Raw genomic sequence first — 20200 nt, 5'->3', positions numbered from 1 at the left:
CAACTGGAAATAGTTTTGGTTTGTTTTCTGAGAAGAAGAGTGTTTCAAAAAACTCATTTCGTACACATACATTGCAGAACCAATTAACTTGTATCTTCTTGGCCTTGTTTGTTAACATTTACAAGTGCTGTGTTGGCATGCACTGCTGTAGGAAATATACTTTTAAAAATACGTTTAACTGGTCTAGCTACAGCACCAGTTCCCTGATGATCACGTTAACTTGTCTCGTTTAGATTATTTTTTAAAAATGGGAGAATTAACAAGAGTTAATTTACAATTAGACAGTTGGGTTAGCGAGCCAGGAACAGCCGATTCTCATCAGAGGCTAATCAAAGACAGACCATACTGTGACAGTCTCCTTAAAACTGCCTTGAATCAGATACAAAAAAGAATGTCTTTGCCTATCTGGTAGTGACAGCTGCAATAATAATAAGTAGCGATCATATGTTGTCTTTCCTGTAAAAATTGAATATGTTCCAATATAAAATAGCAGTTGACAGAAGTCTTTGCTGTTCTGGATGTTTTTGATCAGCCATGGTACCAGACATTGACAGCTGAAGGAGTGGTAGGTGCCACTCAGCTCTGTTTTGGCGTGTGACTTGTTCACTATTGTCAATTTTGAGAGACAGAAAATGAAAAAAACTGAAATGGAAAGCATTTACATTAATTCTAATCTATATCAAATTAAATTACTTGGAACCAAAGACTAACAGTTTGTTACAGCCTATTTTCAGTTTTATGTTTGTTTTTTTCTTTTTTTCTTTTTTTTTTCTTTTTTTTTTTTTTTTAATTGAATGTTTTTTAAATGCTTCATGCAAGGAAATATTTTTTAATATAAATAGTCTGTAAAGAGTAGAATGACCAAGTCTTAAAGCTCATTGGGCACTAAGTTCTATAAGAGTGCTTGTATTGCAAATTATTTAACGTACTAGGAATTGAAATGCACTCAATATCCAAGTCTATTCAAGAAATTCCAAATCCAATTATTTCATTTATTTCAAAACCTTTAGTATGCATACAGTTACTTTCCAGATTAATCTAACATTTTATTCTTTTAAAGTTAATCTCTTTTTATGCCTATAATTTAATTCTACACTTAGTAAATACATTTTTAAGCCCTTCACCTCAAATTTTGCTGGTAAGTTATTGTTGTAATGTCCATTGTTTGGAAGTATGACTGACAAACCATGTCTCCTTTTGTTAGGAATTTGCATTTTTTAAAGAACCAACATATGAGACAAATGATCAGCATGTAGAAGCAGTTGCTAAGGTCTCTGAGCAATCCCAAAACCTTGATGATTACACAGAAAAAAATGTATATGAGAAAAAGAAATGTTCTGCTGAAAAAAGCAGATCAACTGACAAGAAGATATTAGAACCATCTATGAAGTGGAAGAATATTGGGCCTTCTGCTGCCCACGAGTAAGTAGTTATCTTTATAACTGAATTTTCTGTAGCTCTCCCTAACTTGTTATAGCAATTAGTGTTAGTACTATTGTAGTATGACCAATCCAGACAAAAAAGTGCATTTCATTTTCACAACATTGTAAATTAGGAACAAAAAGCACCAAAAGTTTTGCTCAGCTGGGCCTGGGACTCTTCTTGAAATATAAGGAAAGGAGGATACATAATATTGAAACAGTGGAACAGTTCAGTATCAAGAACAGCTAAACAGACTGGGACTCCTCTACCTGGAGAAAAGATGCCTGGAGGAAAACGAGGGATTTGAAAACATAAGTAATGACTGAAGAAGATGTCTGTTCTCATACAAAAACATCAAGTGAAGTGAGCCTCAGTGAGATTGAAATTCAGAACAAAGGGACCTATTTTTTTTTCACAAAACACATCTAAGCTCTAAAGATATTTTATTATTATTATTATTTGCCACAGGATGTTAAACTTGAGATAAAAAAAAGCAGAGAAATTCATGGGAAAAAAATAATCCAAAACTGTTTATGTGAGGACACTTAAGATTTCCCTGAACCATAACTTTATGAGGAATATTCTGGAAAAAAAGTATTCCTCTGTTGTTCTCACACTATTACCTAGAAAGCTGCTATTGGTCATGGCTGGAGATGGTATCCTAGGACAGGTGGATGGTGGTCTGGCTGCATATACTTCTTTCATCTTGTATTACATACATGTTAGGGTAATACAAATTTTATAATATTCTACCGTTTTCATAAATTAATATCAGTCATTTAAGATACAGCATGTTTTCTTTCTAACAAAATCTATTGTGCAGGTTCATAAACTTATATGTACTGATATAATATGCATTCAAACATTTTTTTCTTACATTTTAGTGACAAAGCTGCAAGAGAAAAAGAACAACGGACAAAGAACACTGTATCTGGGAAAAAAAAAAAGAAAGTTTCTGGTATTACTTCTGAGTCTGTTAAAACATCGACAGCTTTGAAAACGTACGGCTCACTTGTCTTTTCTTCAAAATTTTAATTAATATTTCCCGTATTTACAGTATTTGTCACCATGGTTAGTGTTTGGTAGTGATAATTACATGTTTCCAATGCTATTATTAGGCAGGATTGTTATATCTATTTAAAATATGCTTGTTCATAATACTTTATAGCTAACTAAAGTGAGTGATGGTCTTCATTCATTTTTAGTAAAACATCAGACATATTTGAAGAAGTTAGTGAAAGTTCCTCAGAGACTGATGAAGATGAAGAACAGCCTGTACGTCACCAGGAAGGAAGCACTGATTTGCCATCAGAATACTGGGGAATTCAGAAACTTGCAAAATATTTAAGGGTAAGTTAGGAGTGTTGATTAAAAAAATAAAAGAAAAAATGCCACTTTCTGTTTTTCTTTTCTGCATCTGAGGACACCATATCAGCTTCTCATTCTTTGTATTCTTTGTGTCTTTTCTTTTTTTCTTTTTTTCTTAATTTTACAGTAGCCCTGCCATGTCACATGTTTAAATGTTTAAGGAATTGAGCTGTTTGCTTTTCTATCACCCACCCTTATTCTCTTGCATTTTTATCTGCTGTTTTTGGCTTATGTAGACCCTTAGATTAAGCCATCTGTTCAGTGTTATTTAAAACTTAAGATGGTATAATTTCTTTATTAATTATTAGGTTTCTATTTTGCTTTTTGAAACTTTCCAAGGTATTTCTTTATGTGGATAATAACTTTCAGGAGTTTTTATTAAAACTGAATACTTGCCTAAAGTCTTTCATCAACTATGATTAACGCATGACTGAAGTAGTTCTAACATGGTCTTGTGTCTGGATAGTTGCTGTTAGTGAGCAAGAAAATATATGATAAACAGATCCTCTAAAACAAAAAAGACTTTTTATACAGAGTTGTTGAAAATCTTTTGGAGTCTACAAGTAAAGATTCTTAGACTTCTGTGCATGTCTGAAAACAAAACAAAACAAATCCCTTCAACTCTTCTGGAAAATTCTAAAACTAGTCATGTTTTTCCCTCAGGAAAAAATCCTTAACAAGTTTGTACAGGAATTTAAGTAATGCAAGTTACTAATAAAGTTGCTGGTTGGTCTGTTTTTTTTGTTTTTTTTTTTTTTTTTTTTTTTTTTAGTACAGCTACAGAACGTAAACATCTGACAGACAAAAATGATTGTGCTGTTGTATTCGTAGATACAACAAAATTACTAATGAGGAGTAAGCAGATTGGTCTTCTTCTAGTCCTTTCAGCATTGGAGAAAAGTATTTTAATGTACTCTCAGTGTTTTTTCTCAGTTCATGTCATGTGGGACCTGTGCTATTGTCCATAACCAGAGGCATGGAAATGGATGGATAATACAAGTCTCTAATTCTTTATGCTTCATCCTTCCTAGATTTAACCTCTATATTCTTGTCATTTTAGCTACACTAAAGTAAGTCTTCACAGTTTTGATCTTGCATAACATCCAGCAAGTAGCTTGTTCAGCTATCCCTAACGCTGAACCCACTCACTACATATACAATAATGAAGTTTTTTGTTGTTGCTGTTGTTTGTTTGTTTGTTTTTAATTTGCATGTAATTTCAGTCGGAGATGTGGTTTTAAAATCTCTCAGTCGACTGATAGCTTGCTTCCATTTTATGGACCACCTCATTGTACCTTTCTGAGAACTGAGAGAAATAGCCATGTTACTTTTTAGTAATAAGCTCAGATCCCCCTGGAGAGAATACTTGAAATTCATTACTGTTGATGTAAATCTTTTCATTGGCATATCTATGAGCCACCCTCTTTACCTAAATGGCTCCTAATGTTGTAGTTCACAAATCCTTCTCCTCTTTAGATCCTTCATATAGATGTGTTTGGATTTTAACACTGGACATGATTCAGTACTGAAACTTATTTACACTTGCTGGAAACCATTTTGAGTGAAGTATGAGAAGGGCAGATAGGAAAATAAATTTTTTCATGCTCTTCCATTTTAGAAATAAGTGTATTTTATTCTAGATGTCAACAAGCAAAATTACTTAATGGCTTAGAAATAGAATTAGAATGGATATCATGTAGTGAGTACCTGGTAAGATGTATTTTTAATACAATTCCATCATATGGAAAGACTTTGTTTTCAGGATTCAAATGTATACTTGTTCATGTTTTAATGTGCACCCAAGTCTTCCAATAGCTATTTAAACTAGATATAAATTAAACAAAGTACTTGAAGATGTACTTAAAATAGTTCTCTGTCAATTTTTAGCTATGTAAAGCAAGAAATCCCTAGTGTCAGATAAAGCCGAAAAGGGATGCCTCTGTGCCATACCACAGACAGTGGTTGAAATGCTTTATTGATGGAGTGCTACTTTAGCCTGCACATGGAATTAATTTTAATTCAAGTATAAATACTGCACTTCTGGCCAGACTTGGAAGATTTTTTGGCATTCTTGTTGTTCTTGTAGGCAAGTGTTCATGACACATGCAACATAAGAGAAAATAAATTTATGACTGCAATACTTAAGTACCTACAAACATATTTATATAGAAGCATAAATTTTGGAGGGCTTATGTTTTGAAAAAATTGAATACATTTTTGCACGTTTTAAAAATCAAATGAAATAAATAGTAGGTGTTAGAAAATACAGTCATTCTTGATGTGAAAATTTTTGAGTATCTGCTGTATTAAACACAGTTTACAGTTCAGCAAGACTCTATAACATTAATTTACAAACACAAAAGTTCCATAAAACCTGAAAAATACCTGTTTTTTATGGCTCTTTTAGATTACCATCTTAAAAAGACAGTTGCATCCTGTATAAAGTAAACGCTGGGTCATGTGAATTGTATTTACAGACAATGACAAGGACAAAAATTCTAATACAGAGGAAATTCCCTTCTGACTTTTTGCCCTTCTCTGTGGAAGAGCAACCATGTTGGAATTGCTCTACTGGGAAGCAGCTGCTTCTGTGGTCTGGCTCCTCGTCCTACCTTCAAGCTTCCCAGAGCTGTGAAACAGAAGATAGAGCATGTGTCTTATTGCTATGTCTCCCCATTGGCTTAAGAATGGGTAATAAAGGGAGATCAGTGAGCTTGGTGACAGCACTGTGTTAGGAATCTTTTGGGACTAGACTGGGTATATCTGGAATGAAGAATTGTTAATATTTCAACCAAGTGTTACAGCTTAGTTCTGATTTTACATTATTTATCAAAATAATGTTTCTGACTTATTAGATTTCTGGAGGAAGGCCTACATTTTACGTGTGAAAAAAAAAATAATAAAAATGAAGGAAAAGAGTGAAGGGGTCATATTTTACACCAACTTTTTTTTTGCTAGAAATGGGGATCAGGGGGTACCAGTGCTTTATCTTCTTTTCAACAGAGCTGAGGCTGTTCACTGGGAAAAAAACTACAACAAACCAAACTAAAGCAAAAGCCACTCTATAAAAAAAATAAAAATAAAAATAAAAAAAATAAAAAAAATTCACCTAAAGATTCATCTAAAAGTCCTGTTTTTTTCTCCTAGGAAACTGGCTGAAGAAATGAATATCAAAGAAATCTAAGCTATGGGGCAAGTTCTTATAATGCAGGTGTTGAAGTGAGTACTGGTTGGGATAGAGCTGCAGCCTATCATCCCTCTTTGCAGTGTGAGCAGAGCTAAGGCGGAAGACTCGTGTATCTAGTAGAATTTATTTTTGTTTCTTAGGGAGCTCAAACTTATCAGTTACAGAAATTGAGCTTGCAAGAAGGCACAATGGTTCCTTGGCTGATAATTCTGTACATGGAGGGTGCTAGCATTCTAGGGAAATAAATGTACTAGTTAGTAGTAGGTGAAATAATGAAAATTTGCAGGGAGACTCTGACAGGAGCTAAGATGAAGAGTTTGGAAAGAAATGTTGATATAGATATTGTTAATAAAAAGTGTAAGAGGGTTTTCTTCCCAAGGAAAAGGCAGAGAGACATCTGGAGATTGAAATTTACGTGGCTGGGGCATATGAAAGTGCAGAAAATGAAAGGAAGAAGTGTGGATAAGAAAAGTTCAATCTATTACAGAAACAGGCCTGTTTCAGAACACTAGACACAGAATATCCAAAACAGTCTTAAATGGAAGAGGCATGTGTGTTTGGGAGTTCTTTTGCACTCTGTGGGGTTTGCAGTGTGACATTTCTCTGCCTAGGTGGAAAGGAGAAGCCGAAACAATGGCATACATGCCCCTCTACTATACATTGGTAGTCAATCACAATTTGTCTATAATCGGAGACTTCTTGTATTTGAGGTCTGGGGTTTTAGTTATCTGAAACTTCTTCATAAAATTTTGTGGCAAACATTCAGCCTTTCAAAATAACCAATTATTTTCTTGTGCAAATGAAAGACTAGCTGAAGAGTGCTATGTAGTAATCTCAGCCCTCCTGAAGTTTAACAGGTCGTGTATACAGCAACTCTTTCAAAAGAATCAATTATGAATTTATGGCACTTGGTTAAACACTGGTGTGGCTTATAGTATCTTTTCATATTCTGTGTGAAATAGAGGATAGGCACAGTATTTTTAACTGCAAAATTGAGAAATATAGCTTTCTTAAATTACAGTGATCCTGGAAATGTTCCATATACTTAAGATTACACTGTACTCATTATAAAATTTCAGATCAGCTTCATAAAAAATGCATGGATTAAGAAATTGGTTTTATTTTGGGAGTAGCAGAAAAGTGATTTTATTTTCAAATACTGATCCTCAAAATAGACCAAACATATTAGCGTAAGGAATAAAATGGTCTTCCAATACTGATTCATTTGTAGGGAAACTAATTAAAAGTTACCTTGAATTTTGTAAGAAAGAAAAAATGGCATTAATGTTGCAGTGCATCCCTTAAAACATTAATTGCTCATCTAGTTATTTTACATATTTCAATACTGCTTAAATATTTTCTGGTAGCAATAGAAAAAGTCTAAACTTGAATGTTCTCAGATATCCCTGAATATCAAACTGCCCATAAAACTGCAAATACCATTTTTTGAGGAACTTTTAATTTGTCTTTTTAATTGGCTTCCATTTTCCCAGGAAGATTTACTGCTGGGTAGAAGTGTACAACTACAACTGGATAGTCTGAAGATTAATACAGAAGTTAAGAACTTGAGTAGATATGTAACCAACTCAGATATTATTTTGCATGCAATATTATTAGATGAATTTATCTGTAATCTTGGAATCCAGTCCTAGATGGGTAACAGAAGCAAATATTAGAATCTAATAGCAACAAAATATCTGTATAGGAAATATGTGGCATGTTATTTTTTTTTCCACATTCTGTGAAAAAAGATAAGTTATTTCTTTGTGCTATCATATTAGCAAGGCTTGCATTTGAGTATATTTTAGCTACTAAATTATTATATATGAAGATAAGTGTTATATATGTTAGGTATATGAAGATAAATATATTTTCACATAAAATAATTTTATAAGTGCATAGCACACTTTTTAAGAACTGTCAAGTTTGCAAATAATTTAGGTGACCTTATTAGTAGAGTACCTAACACGAAACCTTTCATCTGCCCTTACAAAAGTATTTGTTGGAGGTTATTCAACTGTACTTTAGGGTCAAGATGCAAAAATAATTTTGTAGTAGTTTGGCTAAGTGGTAGACTGATATTCTTCAGAAAATACCAAACACATGAAACATAATCATGTGCCACTTGCTAGTGTTTCTAGGTACATATTTGGCTAACGTGTCAGCTTTGGCAAGCAATCTTTTTATATCCCTCGCTTCTGCACTATACATGAACATCTCCTGTTCCCATCTTCTGGTATTAGCTGAGATTTCTTTTAAATTTCTGTTTAAAAAAAAAAACAAACAAACGAATGAATGCTGAAAAAATGGTGGGACAAAAACATAGAAAAGCTATGTTTTGTAGTTAAGATCTGTATTTTTTAACAATTCAGCCAGTGCTGGTCATGAAAAAGAATTTTTATGATAAATTTACTGGGTAGGAAATATTGGCAAATGGAGAACTCTCATATTATTATTATTATAACTGGCAGCTCTAAAGAACTTGCATAGCTCTCTCCTCAAAATACTGTACAATCATTCCTAATCACAAGAGGCATATAAAATATATAACTGCCAGTTGATTTTTGACCATAAACACCAACTCCAATGAATTTCTGTATAATAGAGGTTAATTACTGTCCTAAGGATCCCCCATTCCTACTTGCTTCTTAGATGACTTGTTGAGAGGCAAGACAGAAATAAACAAACAAAAAAAGAAAAAGAAGGGAAAAAAAGGAAAAAAATAAAAAATCAGTGATAAACAAGGAAGAATCGTAGAATTGTTTGGGTTGGAAAGTACCTTTAAGATCATCTGGTTCCATCTCCCTTGCTAGAGTTAAGGACACCTCCCTCTAGACCAGGTTGCTCAAAGTCCCATCCAGCCTGACCTTGAATGCTTCCAGGGAGGGAGCATTCAGAAACTCACTGGGCAACCTGTTCCAGTGTCTCATCACCCTCACAGTAAAGAATTTATTCCTGACATCCAGTCTAAATTTTCCCGCTTCCAGTTTAAAACCTCATTCTGTCACTACACACCCCTATAAAAAGTTCCTCCCCAGCTTTCCTGTAGGTTCCCCCCTTCAGGTACTGGAGGGCCACTATAATGACTCCTCAGAGCCTTCCCTTCTTTTGGCTGTGGAGCCTCAGCTCTCTCAGCCTGTCCCTGTGAGGGAGATGCTCCACCCTTCTGATCATTTTCGTTCCTCTCTGGACCTGCTTCAGCATTTCCATGTCCTTCTTGTGCTGGGGGTACCAGAACTGGACCCAGTATGTGGGATCTCATGAGAGCAGAGTAGAGGGGCAGAATCACCTCCCTTGAACTGCTGGTCACACTTCTCTTGATGCAACCCAGGATATGGTTGCAAAGGCACATTGCCAGCTGATGTTGAATCTTTCATCAACTGACACTTGGGGCTGCTCTCAAGCTGTTCTTCACCTAACCTGTATCTGTGCTTGGGATTGCCTTGACCCTGTTGCAGGACCTTTTACTTGGCCCTGTTGAACTTCATCAGGGTGGCATGGGCCCACCCCTCAGGCCTGTCCAGGTCCTTCTGGATGGCATCCCTTCTCTTTAGCGTGTCAACTGCACTACTCAGCTTGGTGTTGTCTGCAGACTTGCTAAGAGTCACTTGATCCCACTTGTCCATATCACCCAGAGAGATGTTAAATAACACCAGTCCCAACTCTGATCTCTGAGGAATGCCACCTGTCATAGGTCTCTGCTTGGACATTGCATCTGCTGACTGCAAGCCCCTGAGTGTGACCATTAACCAATACCTTATCCTTTGAGTTGTCCATTTCCCATATCCATTTTTCTCCAATTTGTCAACCAGATGTCATTCAGGACAGTGTCAAACACTTTGCACAAGTCCAGGTAGATGTCATCAGTTGCTCTTCCTTCATCTACTGATGCTGAAACTCTCATAAAAGGTCACCAAGTTTGTCAGGCATGACTTGCTCCTGGTAAAGCCAGACTGATTATCACCAAACATCAATTTTTCATTTGCCTTAGTATCATCTTCAGGAGGATCTGCTTCATGATTTTGCCAGGCACAGAGGTGAGACTGGCCGGCCTGTAGTTCCGTCAATCTTCTTTTTTCCCTTCTTGAAAATGGGGGTTGTGTTTCCCCTTTTCCAGTCAGTGGGAACTTTGCCAGACTGCCATGACTTTTCAAATACGGTGGATAGTAGCTTGGCAACTTCATCTACCAGTTCCCTCAGAACCTGTGTATGGATCTCAGTGGTTCCATAGACTTGTACACCTTCAGGTTCTTTAGATAGTCTTGAAGCTGATCTCCACTTACAGTAGGCAGATCTACCTTCTGCAAGTTCTTACCATTGCTTTCTGCAACTTGTGTGGTGTTACTAGTACCCTTGCTAGTGTCAACTGAGTCAAAAAGTCATTGCACATCTTAGCTTTCTCTGTATCCCTTGTGACCAGGTCTCTAGTTTCCTTCCAGAGAGGGCCCACATCCTCCCTGACCTTCTTTTCATCACTGTTATACCTGTAGAATTTCTTCTTGTTCCCCTTCACGTCCCTGGCTAGATTTAATTCTATTTGGGTTTTAGCTTTTTTAACCAAATCCCTGGATGCTCTGACAGCTTCTTTGTAGTCCTCCAATGTAACTTTTCCTGCTTACACTCCCTATAGACTTTCTTTTTGAGCATGAGTAAATCCAGGATTCCCTTGTTGATCCACAGAGGCCTCCTGGCATTCTTGTCTGCCTTCCTTTTTGTCTGCTTCTGGGCTTGAACGAGATGGTCCTTGAATACTGATCAGCTTTCTTGGGCCTCTCTTCTTTCCAGGGCTTTCTCCCATGTCACCCTGCCAAGTAGTTCTCTGAAGAGGTCGAGGTCTGCACTCCTGAAGTCCAGAGTAGCAAGCTTGCTGCGCACCCTCTTTCATACCCTAAGAATTTTGAACTCCACCATTTTGTAGTCAATACAGCCAAGGCTACCCTTGAGATTGACATCATTCACCAGCCCCTTTTCATTGTGAGGACAAGGTCCAGCATAGCACCTTTTTCACATGGGTTCCTGTACTACTTGAAAGAAGTTATTATCAACATATTCTGGGGCATTGCATGCTGCTATTCAAATTATTCTATCAGTGTAGTTTCCCACTGCAAAATGATTCCTTTCTTGATCACAGAAATTGGTATTACCATTTCTAGAGGGATTTCTCAGACCTTTTGGACACTGATGAGGGGAGGCAGAAAGCTTTGTATTGGAGAGCACTGAACAGGATGGCTGTCCTGTTGCATGTGACTTACAAGTGTGTAAGTCTTCACTCTTCAGAGCAACCTCTTCTGAAAGTAAAGAGAGAGCAGAGCAGTAGCTGTGATTTGGAATGTCATGGTAAAAAGAAATGAGTGAGCAACCTTCTTAAGGTCTGGCCTGAGGAAATGTGTGACCTGTTACTTTGCACAAACAAGGTCCTTTCATTATTGATGCTGAGGTAAGTCATTTGAATATGGACTGCATCTGGGTTGATGACAGTGGAATTTGAAGACAGTGTACTGCTGGTATGAGGACCGAGGAAGGTTGCTTCTCTTACAGAGAATGGTGGAAGATGAAGTCATGCAATGTATATATGCTGAAAGGAGCTGTTATGTTAGGTAGAGGAAATTCTGGATGGTTGTTGAAGCTGAGTTTTTTCAGCTGGAGTGTCATTGGAAGCCTATGGTTTGAGTTGGATACAGTCTAAGACTTACTGCTTAATTATGGTTACGTCAAGATACTCTGAAAGGTCAAACTGAAGTCTGAACTCTGGTATGGCTACCACAGGTACTAACAGATGGTGTGTGGTAGCTAAAACCAAAGCCAGAGCTAAAACTCAGAATTCTGAGTTCAGTGTTTATGCATTCTCATGAATAATGACATTTTGCAATAGCAATAGTTTCTGATTGATCTGTTAGATTAAATCTCAGATTAATATATACTGAAGCAATCTGATCTAGATATAATAATGAGATTGTGGGTATGTTGCCCACAGTATAATCTTTTTACTTTTCTATTAAAACACTACATGTATTTGCACATGTACTCCACTGACTCTTCCTCTCTGTAACCAAATCCAATTGCTAAGCACCAAAAAGGAAAGCTAACAGAGTGGGTATATGTCCAGGCAGAGTTTTCAAAGAAGGAATCACACTGTTTAATAAAACCTTCTAGTTCACTCAGAAAATAATAATAATAGATTTGTTCTTTTGTTTCAAAAGTAACTTTTTTTTTTTTTTCCAATTTCATAAAAGGTCATGACAAATTAACTCAGTGAACCTAGGTCGTAACATGTATTTTGCCTCTGCCACTGTGACACAGAAGCAAGGTGAAAGGATTAATCTGCAACTAAAATCACACAACTTCTGTGCACTGTGACTTGAAGTCCAACATAAACATTTTGGATTATGTGCTTTTGTGATGCTTGTTATTTTCCACTGGCTTTAGCTATAATACTAACCGTTATGGTTTACACACTGCCAGGCTATAGCCCAAGAACTCTAGAAGATTCAGGAAGTGGGGAAGGGAATTGTTCCACAACTGAGTTATACTTGTCCATAACTCATCTCTAACAAGTTGCAGCTTGTATGTTTTATAAACTAAAATGAAAAATTGGAACTTGTATTTAAACCAGAACAAAACGGAGTGTTTGGAGGTTCACTAACATAGAAAAATTGCCTTGCTGAAGCATATCATGCATAATATACTGAAGTTCTCAGTCTTTCATTAGGCTTTATCAAAATTTATTTTAAATTTCCAGCAATAAATCACAGCGATCTGAGATTTGAGTCAAGTTCAATATAAAATCAAAATGTTGGAAAGTTTCAAATTAAGAATTCTGTTTTATACTTTACTACTTGTTTTTACTTTCTTGTTTTGTAAGAGAGGCAGTTTGGGCTGGAATTCCACTTTAATCATGGTTTTGTTCTATGAGTTCCTTTTCTGGTTATATTCAAGCATATTCATCTAAATCCACATACAAGTTGAATGTATTGATACAAAAATGAACTTTTGAATAGGTATATTTACTGAAATGCTTGTGAGTCAAATGTTGCATATATTTCATTTTTATTTAATTTTTTTGCCTCAGGGAACTGAAATGCACTGCAACTTCTTTATAATAATATTATTTTTCCATGAGTGTACAAACATTTTCCTATGAATTGGGCAACACTTTTGGAATCCGTTTCATCATAGCCTTGTTAGTACTTTTATTATTTGTAATCCTATAATGTGGATGTTGGAGGGTTTGAACAAAAAGCAAGGATCAGTGCATCCTGTAACTTGGACTGTACCAGATGAAAACGATTGGGTTAGATACTCCATGAGTCTCCTGTACAGCTCCTTACAGTCTCAGCTCTCTGAAGAGCTGGTGTGTCCAGCTGCTGCTAAAACATCTGCAAAAACTTTAATGATCCAGAGGTTACTCCAGAGTACTTCTATATCTTTCTTTAGTCTTACTGAATGGAATTAACAGTTCCAAAATTGAAAGTCTTATACTGATTGGAAAGGGTTTTACAGTGGATGGGGTAAGTGATGTTGAAATCTTAATCTTGTACACTTAATTTTTTAAAAATTATATTATGATTGAGATAATTGTTTAAAAGAAGACAATGAAATATAAAAAATACATTCATAAAATTTCATGCTAATAAAAGTTCATGAAAAAATAAATGATAGAAAATAGGCTTGGGAGACAATTAATCCTGCTTACTAACAAAAATGAATGATTCTTTGTGTGTTAATTTTTGTGTCTTCTAGACAGTATTTCTTTCCTGTAATAGAGATTTCATCACTAGTCAGAACAATGTATTCAAAATAAAGATATTCTGTACATTATTTTTTTTTTCTCATACCTAGCATATCTCAGGCCTGATACTGTGTAACCTCACTGTCTCTTATCCACCACCAACATGGAGAACACAGGATTGTCTTTGTAGCTGTTCTTAGCGTGCCTTTCTGCCTCTGCTTTTGTTGTGGAGAAACCAGAACTTGAGAGTTGTTGGAGGCATGCTGTTCTGGAATGCATTTTTGCCTGAAGGTGTCAGTAGGGACACCTCTGGGCAGCCTGGTCTCGTGGTTGGTGACCCTGCACATAGCAGTGGGGTTGAAACTAGGTGATCATTACAATCCTTTTCAGCGCAGGCCATCCTATGATTCTGTGATTCTATGAATACTCACAAAGCAAAGCCTAGCATTCGTTGAGATCCTATGGAAAAATTTCTGAAGGCGTGATGCAAGCAAGTGAAAAGGGGATCTTGATGCAGGCAAAAGTTCATACATCTTGCATAAGCTTGCATTTTGCTGCATACTCAGCATGAACTGACTGATAAATTCAGTCAACTGGGGAAACATCACCATATCAGGATGTTTCTAATACTGAACTGACTACCAAGCACTGGAAATGGCAAAGAATGTGGATTAACTGGACACAAGCTCTCATATGCAGATCTAAGTTCCTTGGCAGGGCATCTCCATTCAGTTCAAATGTATTTCACAGTGTCTGGGTGTGAAGTTAAATAGACGGGCACACAGAATTCAGAATATACACATAATAGCGAGGGGCTGTCTTCAGAAAACCTTTTTAAGAATGAAAAGATACAGGTCTTTTCCTAATCTTCCTTCCAGCACAGATAGCAAGACTGTACTCACAGATATCAAATGTGTGTACAATTATTATCTAATACAGCTGCCTTTGTATTCATACATTAGATTTTTAAGTAGATTTATCTGTGCATAATACTATTATGATAGTGCTCAATTAAACACTTCAAAAATAAAAGCAAGAGAAACAGAAGCTTTGCCTCTCATTCTATTTTAATTTTATATACCTCTCTGTTATGTTATTCTCAGCTGAGCTCTGAGTATCAGAATAGAGACATTACACACATTTCACAAAAGACATTTTACTTATAGTCTAGCAGTAATGAAGTTCTATTTTCATTCAGTTTGTGGGTATGTGTGTTATACCAATGTACACGAAGAGAGGCAGACTTCAAACTAAATCTGTGCTTTATGTGAAGCCTTAAAATGATTATTGCCTGTAGAGTTTTCTATCCAGCCTACCAAATTTCACATGCTATATCAATATGATGCAGATTTTATGTCGACTAAATGGAGGAGTAACTATTTCTACACATGTTAAACTTTGTAAGTATTGGAAGACCTGCTGAAATGATAACTTCAAGAACAAAAAAATAATGTCTGAAACTGCAGTGTCTTATTTCATAGAACTGATGCTTTAGAACATTTAACAAAGATTTTACTGTGGTTTTATTTTAGAAATAGGTTATGTATTTTCACCATCAGCTTTGAAACTGAAAAAGTAAATGATTGTATGCATATTTCATATACTGTTCTGTATTTAGTATAGGAAAAAAATTTTTATTATTATTTTGTAAAATTTGGGCCATATTAAATATCTAATGCCAAGCATTCTGCATGTCAGATAAGTGAAACATGAATTACTATATTATTTGCAAATGTAGTTTCCCTATAAGGAAAAGCACTTCTCAAAAGAAGAGACATCATAGGTTAGCAATATAATTCAAAACAAAGTAAATCTCAAAGTCTGAGCTGTATGAAAAGATCAGAAACTTTACAAAAGGATGTTGGTTCTTCTGAGCTACAGAATGTCCTGTGTGCTTTGCTGTCATATTGTTTAGACTTTCACTCGAAAAGATCATGTGAACCTTGATATGTGGACAAACATATTTCTTTAGGGAAGTATTTGAGAAATTATTACAGTATTTTATTCTCTAGGACATGTCTTCAAAGTAGATCAAAATATGTTCTTAAAGCTGATCACAAGTTTCTTTTTCTTCTGAAATCAAAACTATAACAAAACTAAAACAAGGGACTAAAATTGTAGGAATCTCTCTTCGGTACAATATATGTTATAGATGCTAAAAAATAACTTTATGTTTCAACAGTTTGCTGTGGAAAAATTCTGTGGATATCTATAGTTACAAGAAATGTAACTAATGTAAAAATTAGCTATGAAGTGTCATCCACATATACTTCTTTGATTATCAGAAATGTTTTATCTTTTAAAATTCACCAATCTGAAACTTTGTCAAGTATTTTTGTCACGTTGATTTTATAAGTAATTTCTCACTTGTGACTCTCTGCTACCTTTTATGGTATCTGTTGAAGAGCGTGATAAATTTAAATACTTTTTTACGGTGTATTTGTCTTACTGTTTCTGCTTACATTTTAAAGATATGCTGCAAAATGTCAACGCATTTGCTAGATCTATTTGTTTCACTTCAGCGAACATTACTCATCTTCTATATGTTCTGTATTTCAAAATGTTGTGCACAGATTAACAAATTCTGGAGAGTGTTGCCCTCAAGTCCTAGACAGTTTCAGAGGTGTTGTTTAAAGGAGATGAACTTGGTTGGCACAGTTCAGATCTGGATGTGAGCCAAGGCTTCTCTGGAATTCAAAGGCAGTTGGGAAGTTGAGACAGTAATTCGATTTTCTATGTGCACTAAGTTGTAACTTCCTCATTACAATAACATCTATTTCTATTCACATGTAAGAGCATGAATTTGGGCATGAATGAGAATGATCTGGGGCAGATCATAAGTATGTGTAGCCCAGTACCCTGACTGCAACAGGAAGGAAGATATTTATGTTCACAACAAAAGTTTTCTTTGCTTAAAGCTCATCTCTTGCACTCCAGATCACCTAACCTTTGATTTCCACGTATGGGAAGTTTTGGTATATAACTTACTGTAATGTGAACTCTGCATGTAATCTATGAATGAAGAAGAAACAGAGACTCATTAGCAAATGCCCGGGGCAGAGTAGGTACATGGCAAACACAACTCTACTACTCCACTGGTCTCCCAGTCCCTACCTGTTTTTAGCTCAGGCAGTTGAAAACAGATATTTATGGTTTTACTTAACTTCAATTGAGTATTTTTCATGAAATCATTCTTCTTAAGCTATTGGTTTTCATAGAATCCTGTCACAACTAATTCTACTTGTCTAATACCTTTTTTTGGTAGGAACCAACTTCCTTTATTTATTTTTAACCCGATTCCTATTATATCTCCTTATTGATAGAGACTATGCCATTAATAAAGGAGAGACTGAACGGTCAATCCCTATATACTTGCTCAGTGCTATCCCTAACACTGAAGGCCTCTTCTAGACTGTAAAAACCTTGGATAATTTTTGCTTTTCCATCAAATATTTACACTGCAACAGTAATCTTATTGAAACTGAGGTACCAGAATTCTCAATACTTGACTATCTAATTTACCATTCCACTCTAAATAGGCTGTACTAGTCATTTCTCACCTGTGCTAATTATTCTCACTTCAACCTATCTGTCATTTGAAGTCTTGATCAACAATTCCATTTCTTATTATGTCTATATTATTTAATAACGTAGAATTAAAAAAATAAAATAAAACAAAGAATAGGTTTCTCCTTTAGGAGTAGTTTTACAAGAATTAGAAGGAGAGATAAATTTTTATATTTAGTACAGTGTGTATATGTTAATTATTTGCTATATTTTAGGGAGGTAATCCAACAGCTACTGTAATTGCATTGTGTGCAATGAGAGACTTCAACCTTGCTCAAGAAACTTGCCAGCTGGCCATCAGAGACATTGGATGTCTTGAAGTGTTAATTAATTTGCTTGATACAGAAGAAATTAAATGTCAGGTAAGCAGCCTTGTTGAATAGAGCATAAACATACCTTTTTTATTAGTATTTTTTCTTTCAAATTTTCAAATTTTCAAGCTTATGTAGGATACAAAATAGTGTCTGCTTGCAACACCGGAGGCCCAGGTTCGAATACCCCCTGTGGCGCAAGTGGTAGAAGTGCCACTCTGCTTACGCAGAGGGCTTGAATCCCGGGAGTTGGACTCTGATGATCTCTAAGGTCCCTTCCAACTCGCATGATACTATGATACTATGACTATGATAATGGCTTCTTTTTTCTCATTTTATACCTATGTTTTCTCAGTTTTGATGGCTTCTTAGAAAAACTCATTTCCTTAATTTTCCTTCTTCTGATCCTATCTGAAAATGAAGTGTTACATAATCCAGCATTCTAAATGTTTTAAATATTTTTTCTATTTACGTATTCCTAAATAACATTTATTGTCCATTATATTTCACTATTTAGATTGGCTCATTGAAAATCCTGAAGGAAATCAGTCAAAATACACTGATCAGACATGCAATTGCGGATCTTGAAGGCTTACAGATCATGGTGAAAATATTGGACTCTCCAGATACAGATCTACGATGTTTGGCTGCTGAAACAATTGCTAACGTTGCTCGATTTAAACGAGCGCGAAGGACTGTAAGGCATTATGGAGGAATCAAGAGACTGGTAAGCAGACATTAAAATTAGTACCATTCCCATATGCAGAGATTTCTTTTCAAAATCATTTGTGATTTGTTGTTTATGTGATTCCTCAAATAGTAGTTTCTATCACCAAGAAAAGCAGTATAGTACCAAACAGACTTGTAGGAAATTAAAAATATGTTTGTTTTTGTTAGGTTGGGCTGTTGGATTGTACGTCAGTGGGATCAACTGATCTTACACCACATCAAGCAAAAGATACTGAAAAAGCACGCTGTGGGGCTTTAGCACTCTGGAGCTGCAGCAAAAGTACCAAAAATAAGGAAGCAATCCGTAAAGCTGGTGGCATTCCATTACTAGCTAAATGGCTTAAAAGTTCACATGTAGACATCTTAACACCAGTTGTAGGGATATTACAAGAGTGCGCCTCAGAGGTAAGTAAAACGCACATATATGCTATTTCTAATCACTAAGACAACTGACTATTAAAAGGAAGCATTGCACTTGACTATCATTTAGAAATGAATTTTCTCCAGGGCACTTACCATGGCATTTATCCCATTAGGAAGTTTGCACTTTGGATGTAGATACTCTGTGCAAAGTGTTTTTGAGAAGATTGCATGTTGTATTAAAGACCACATTTCTTTTTATTTTTAATTCTAAGAGTACCTTAGGTAAGAAATAGAGAGAAATGAAATACTTAGCAAGTTTCTCATTTTTTCATGGTCTTTAATGAATGAAATTTGGCAAATTAAGATGATATATTTTGGTTAATCAGGACAATTAAATTCAGCAGTGATAACCTCCAGATGTCCCCAAGAAGATCCAATGTAGGGTCCAGGGCAGTATGTTCCACCGTCTTACTTAATTCACATTGGTAATATCTGATCAATTGCACCATGAAGAAAAGAATATATGGCATTTTCCTACAGATTTTCTTGACAGGTTTCACAGCTTGGAGTGCGTTAAATTGTTAAATTTGAATACAATTATTTTCACCCTACCCATCTGAGATGAATGGTTATTTCTCCATTTGTGGAATCACTTGAGATTAACGACATGTAGCGCTTAAAGTCAAAGATATTCGTAACTTTTCTTGATGAATTTGAGACATACATAATTTTTTCAACAGATTTTACATTATAAAAGCTGATATTTTCAAAATATGTCTTCTTGAACAACACAAACTTATACATGCTCAGTGTGACAGCATTTTAGCCTTAATAATGAGAAGCAAAAGTATTCTAGAGTTCCTTACCTGGCCAAATTTGGGCACAATTTGCAGGGAATACTAAACGTGTGTTTACACAGCTGTTTCCCTTTAATGGTCCCCTGCTCTAGTGTCTGTGTAAAAAACTGGGGAACAATCGATGAAAAATATTAATGCTAATAATACGTTTTTCTAGCCTTATTCTAGGAACTATAGAATCATAGAACGGCTGAGGTTGGAAGGGACCTTGAAGATCATCCCATTCCAAACTCCCATCCCTGAACAGGGACACTTGACCGGATTGCCTAGGGCCCTCATAGGCATTACATAACCAGGCATTACAGTTGACTTGAATTTAAAATACAATACAAAGCTTCACAATAGCAAAGCCTAGAATTTTAGCACTGTGTTATTACTGGGATTAGTGATATTGACTGCATTGACTATTATCACTGTTAATATACAGGGCTTAAATTGTACTGTTTTTTTTTTTGTTTTTTTTTTTTGTTTGTTTGTTGGTTTGTTTTTAAGCCAAGTTACAGACTTGCAATAAGAACAGAAGGAATGATTGAAAACCTTGTGAAAAATCTGAGTAGTGAACATGAAGAGCTTCAAATGCATTGTGCTAGCGCCATATTTAAGGTAATTTTATTATCTTCATCAGTAGATAGGAGCCAGGATTTGCACTTCATTTTCATATGTAGTT

At 35.6% G+C, this 20200-nt stretch overlaps 1 protein-coding gene across 1 annotated transcript in view; it reads left to right on the top strand.

Annotated features, from left to right (window-relative positions):
- Window positions 1–20200, top strand: part of ODAD2 (outer dynein arm docking complex subunit 2) — a 71311-nt gene that overhangs the window by 8800 nt on the left and 42311 nt on the right. The window contains exons 8-14 of the mRNA XM_072329628.1: window positions 1205–1422; window positions 2307–2423; window positions 2628–2772; window positions 17489–17635; window positions 18102–18311; window positions 18482–18718; window positions 20026–20136. Of these exons, the coding sequence (XP_072185729.1) occupies window positions 1205–1422; window positions 2307–2423; window positions 2628–2772; window positions 17489–17635; window positions 18102–18311; window positions 18482–18718; window positions 20026–20136 (1185 nt within the window). The remainder of the gene's footprint in view (window positions 1–1204; window positions 1423–2306; window positions 2424–2627; window positions 2773–17488; window positions 17636–18101; window positions 18312–18481; window positions 18719–20025; window positions 20137–20200) is intronic.

Source organism: Excalfactoria chinensis, chromosome 2, assembly GCF_039878825.1.
Source record: "Excalfactoria chinensis isolate bCotChi1 chromosome 2, bCotChi1.hap2, whole genome shotgun sequence".
Taxonomy (NCBI): Eukaryota; Metazoa; Chordata; class Aves; order Galliformes; family Phasianidae; genus Excalfactoria; species Excalfactoria chinensis.
Note: the sequence above shows the minus strand (reverse complement) of the source record. Positions and strands in the feature narration are given on the sequence as shown.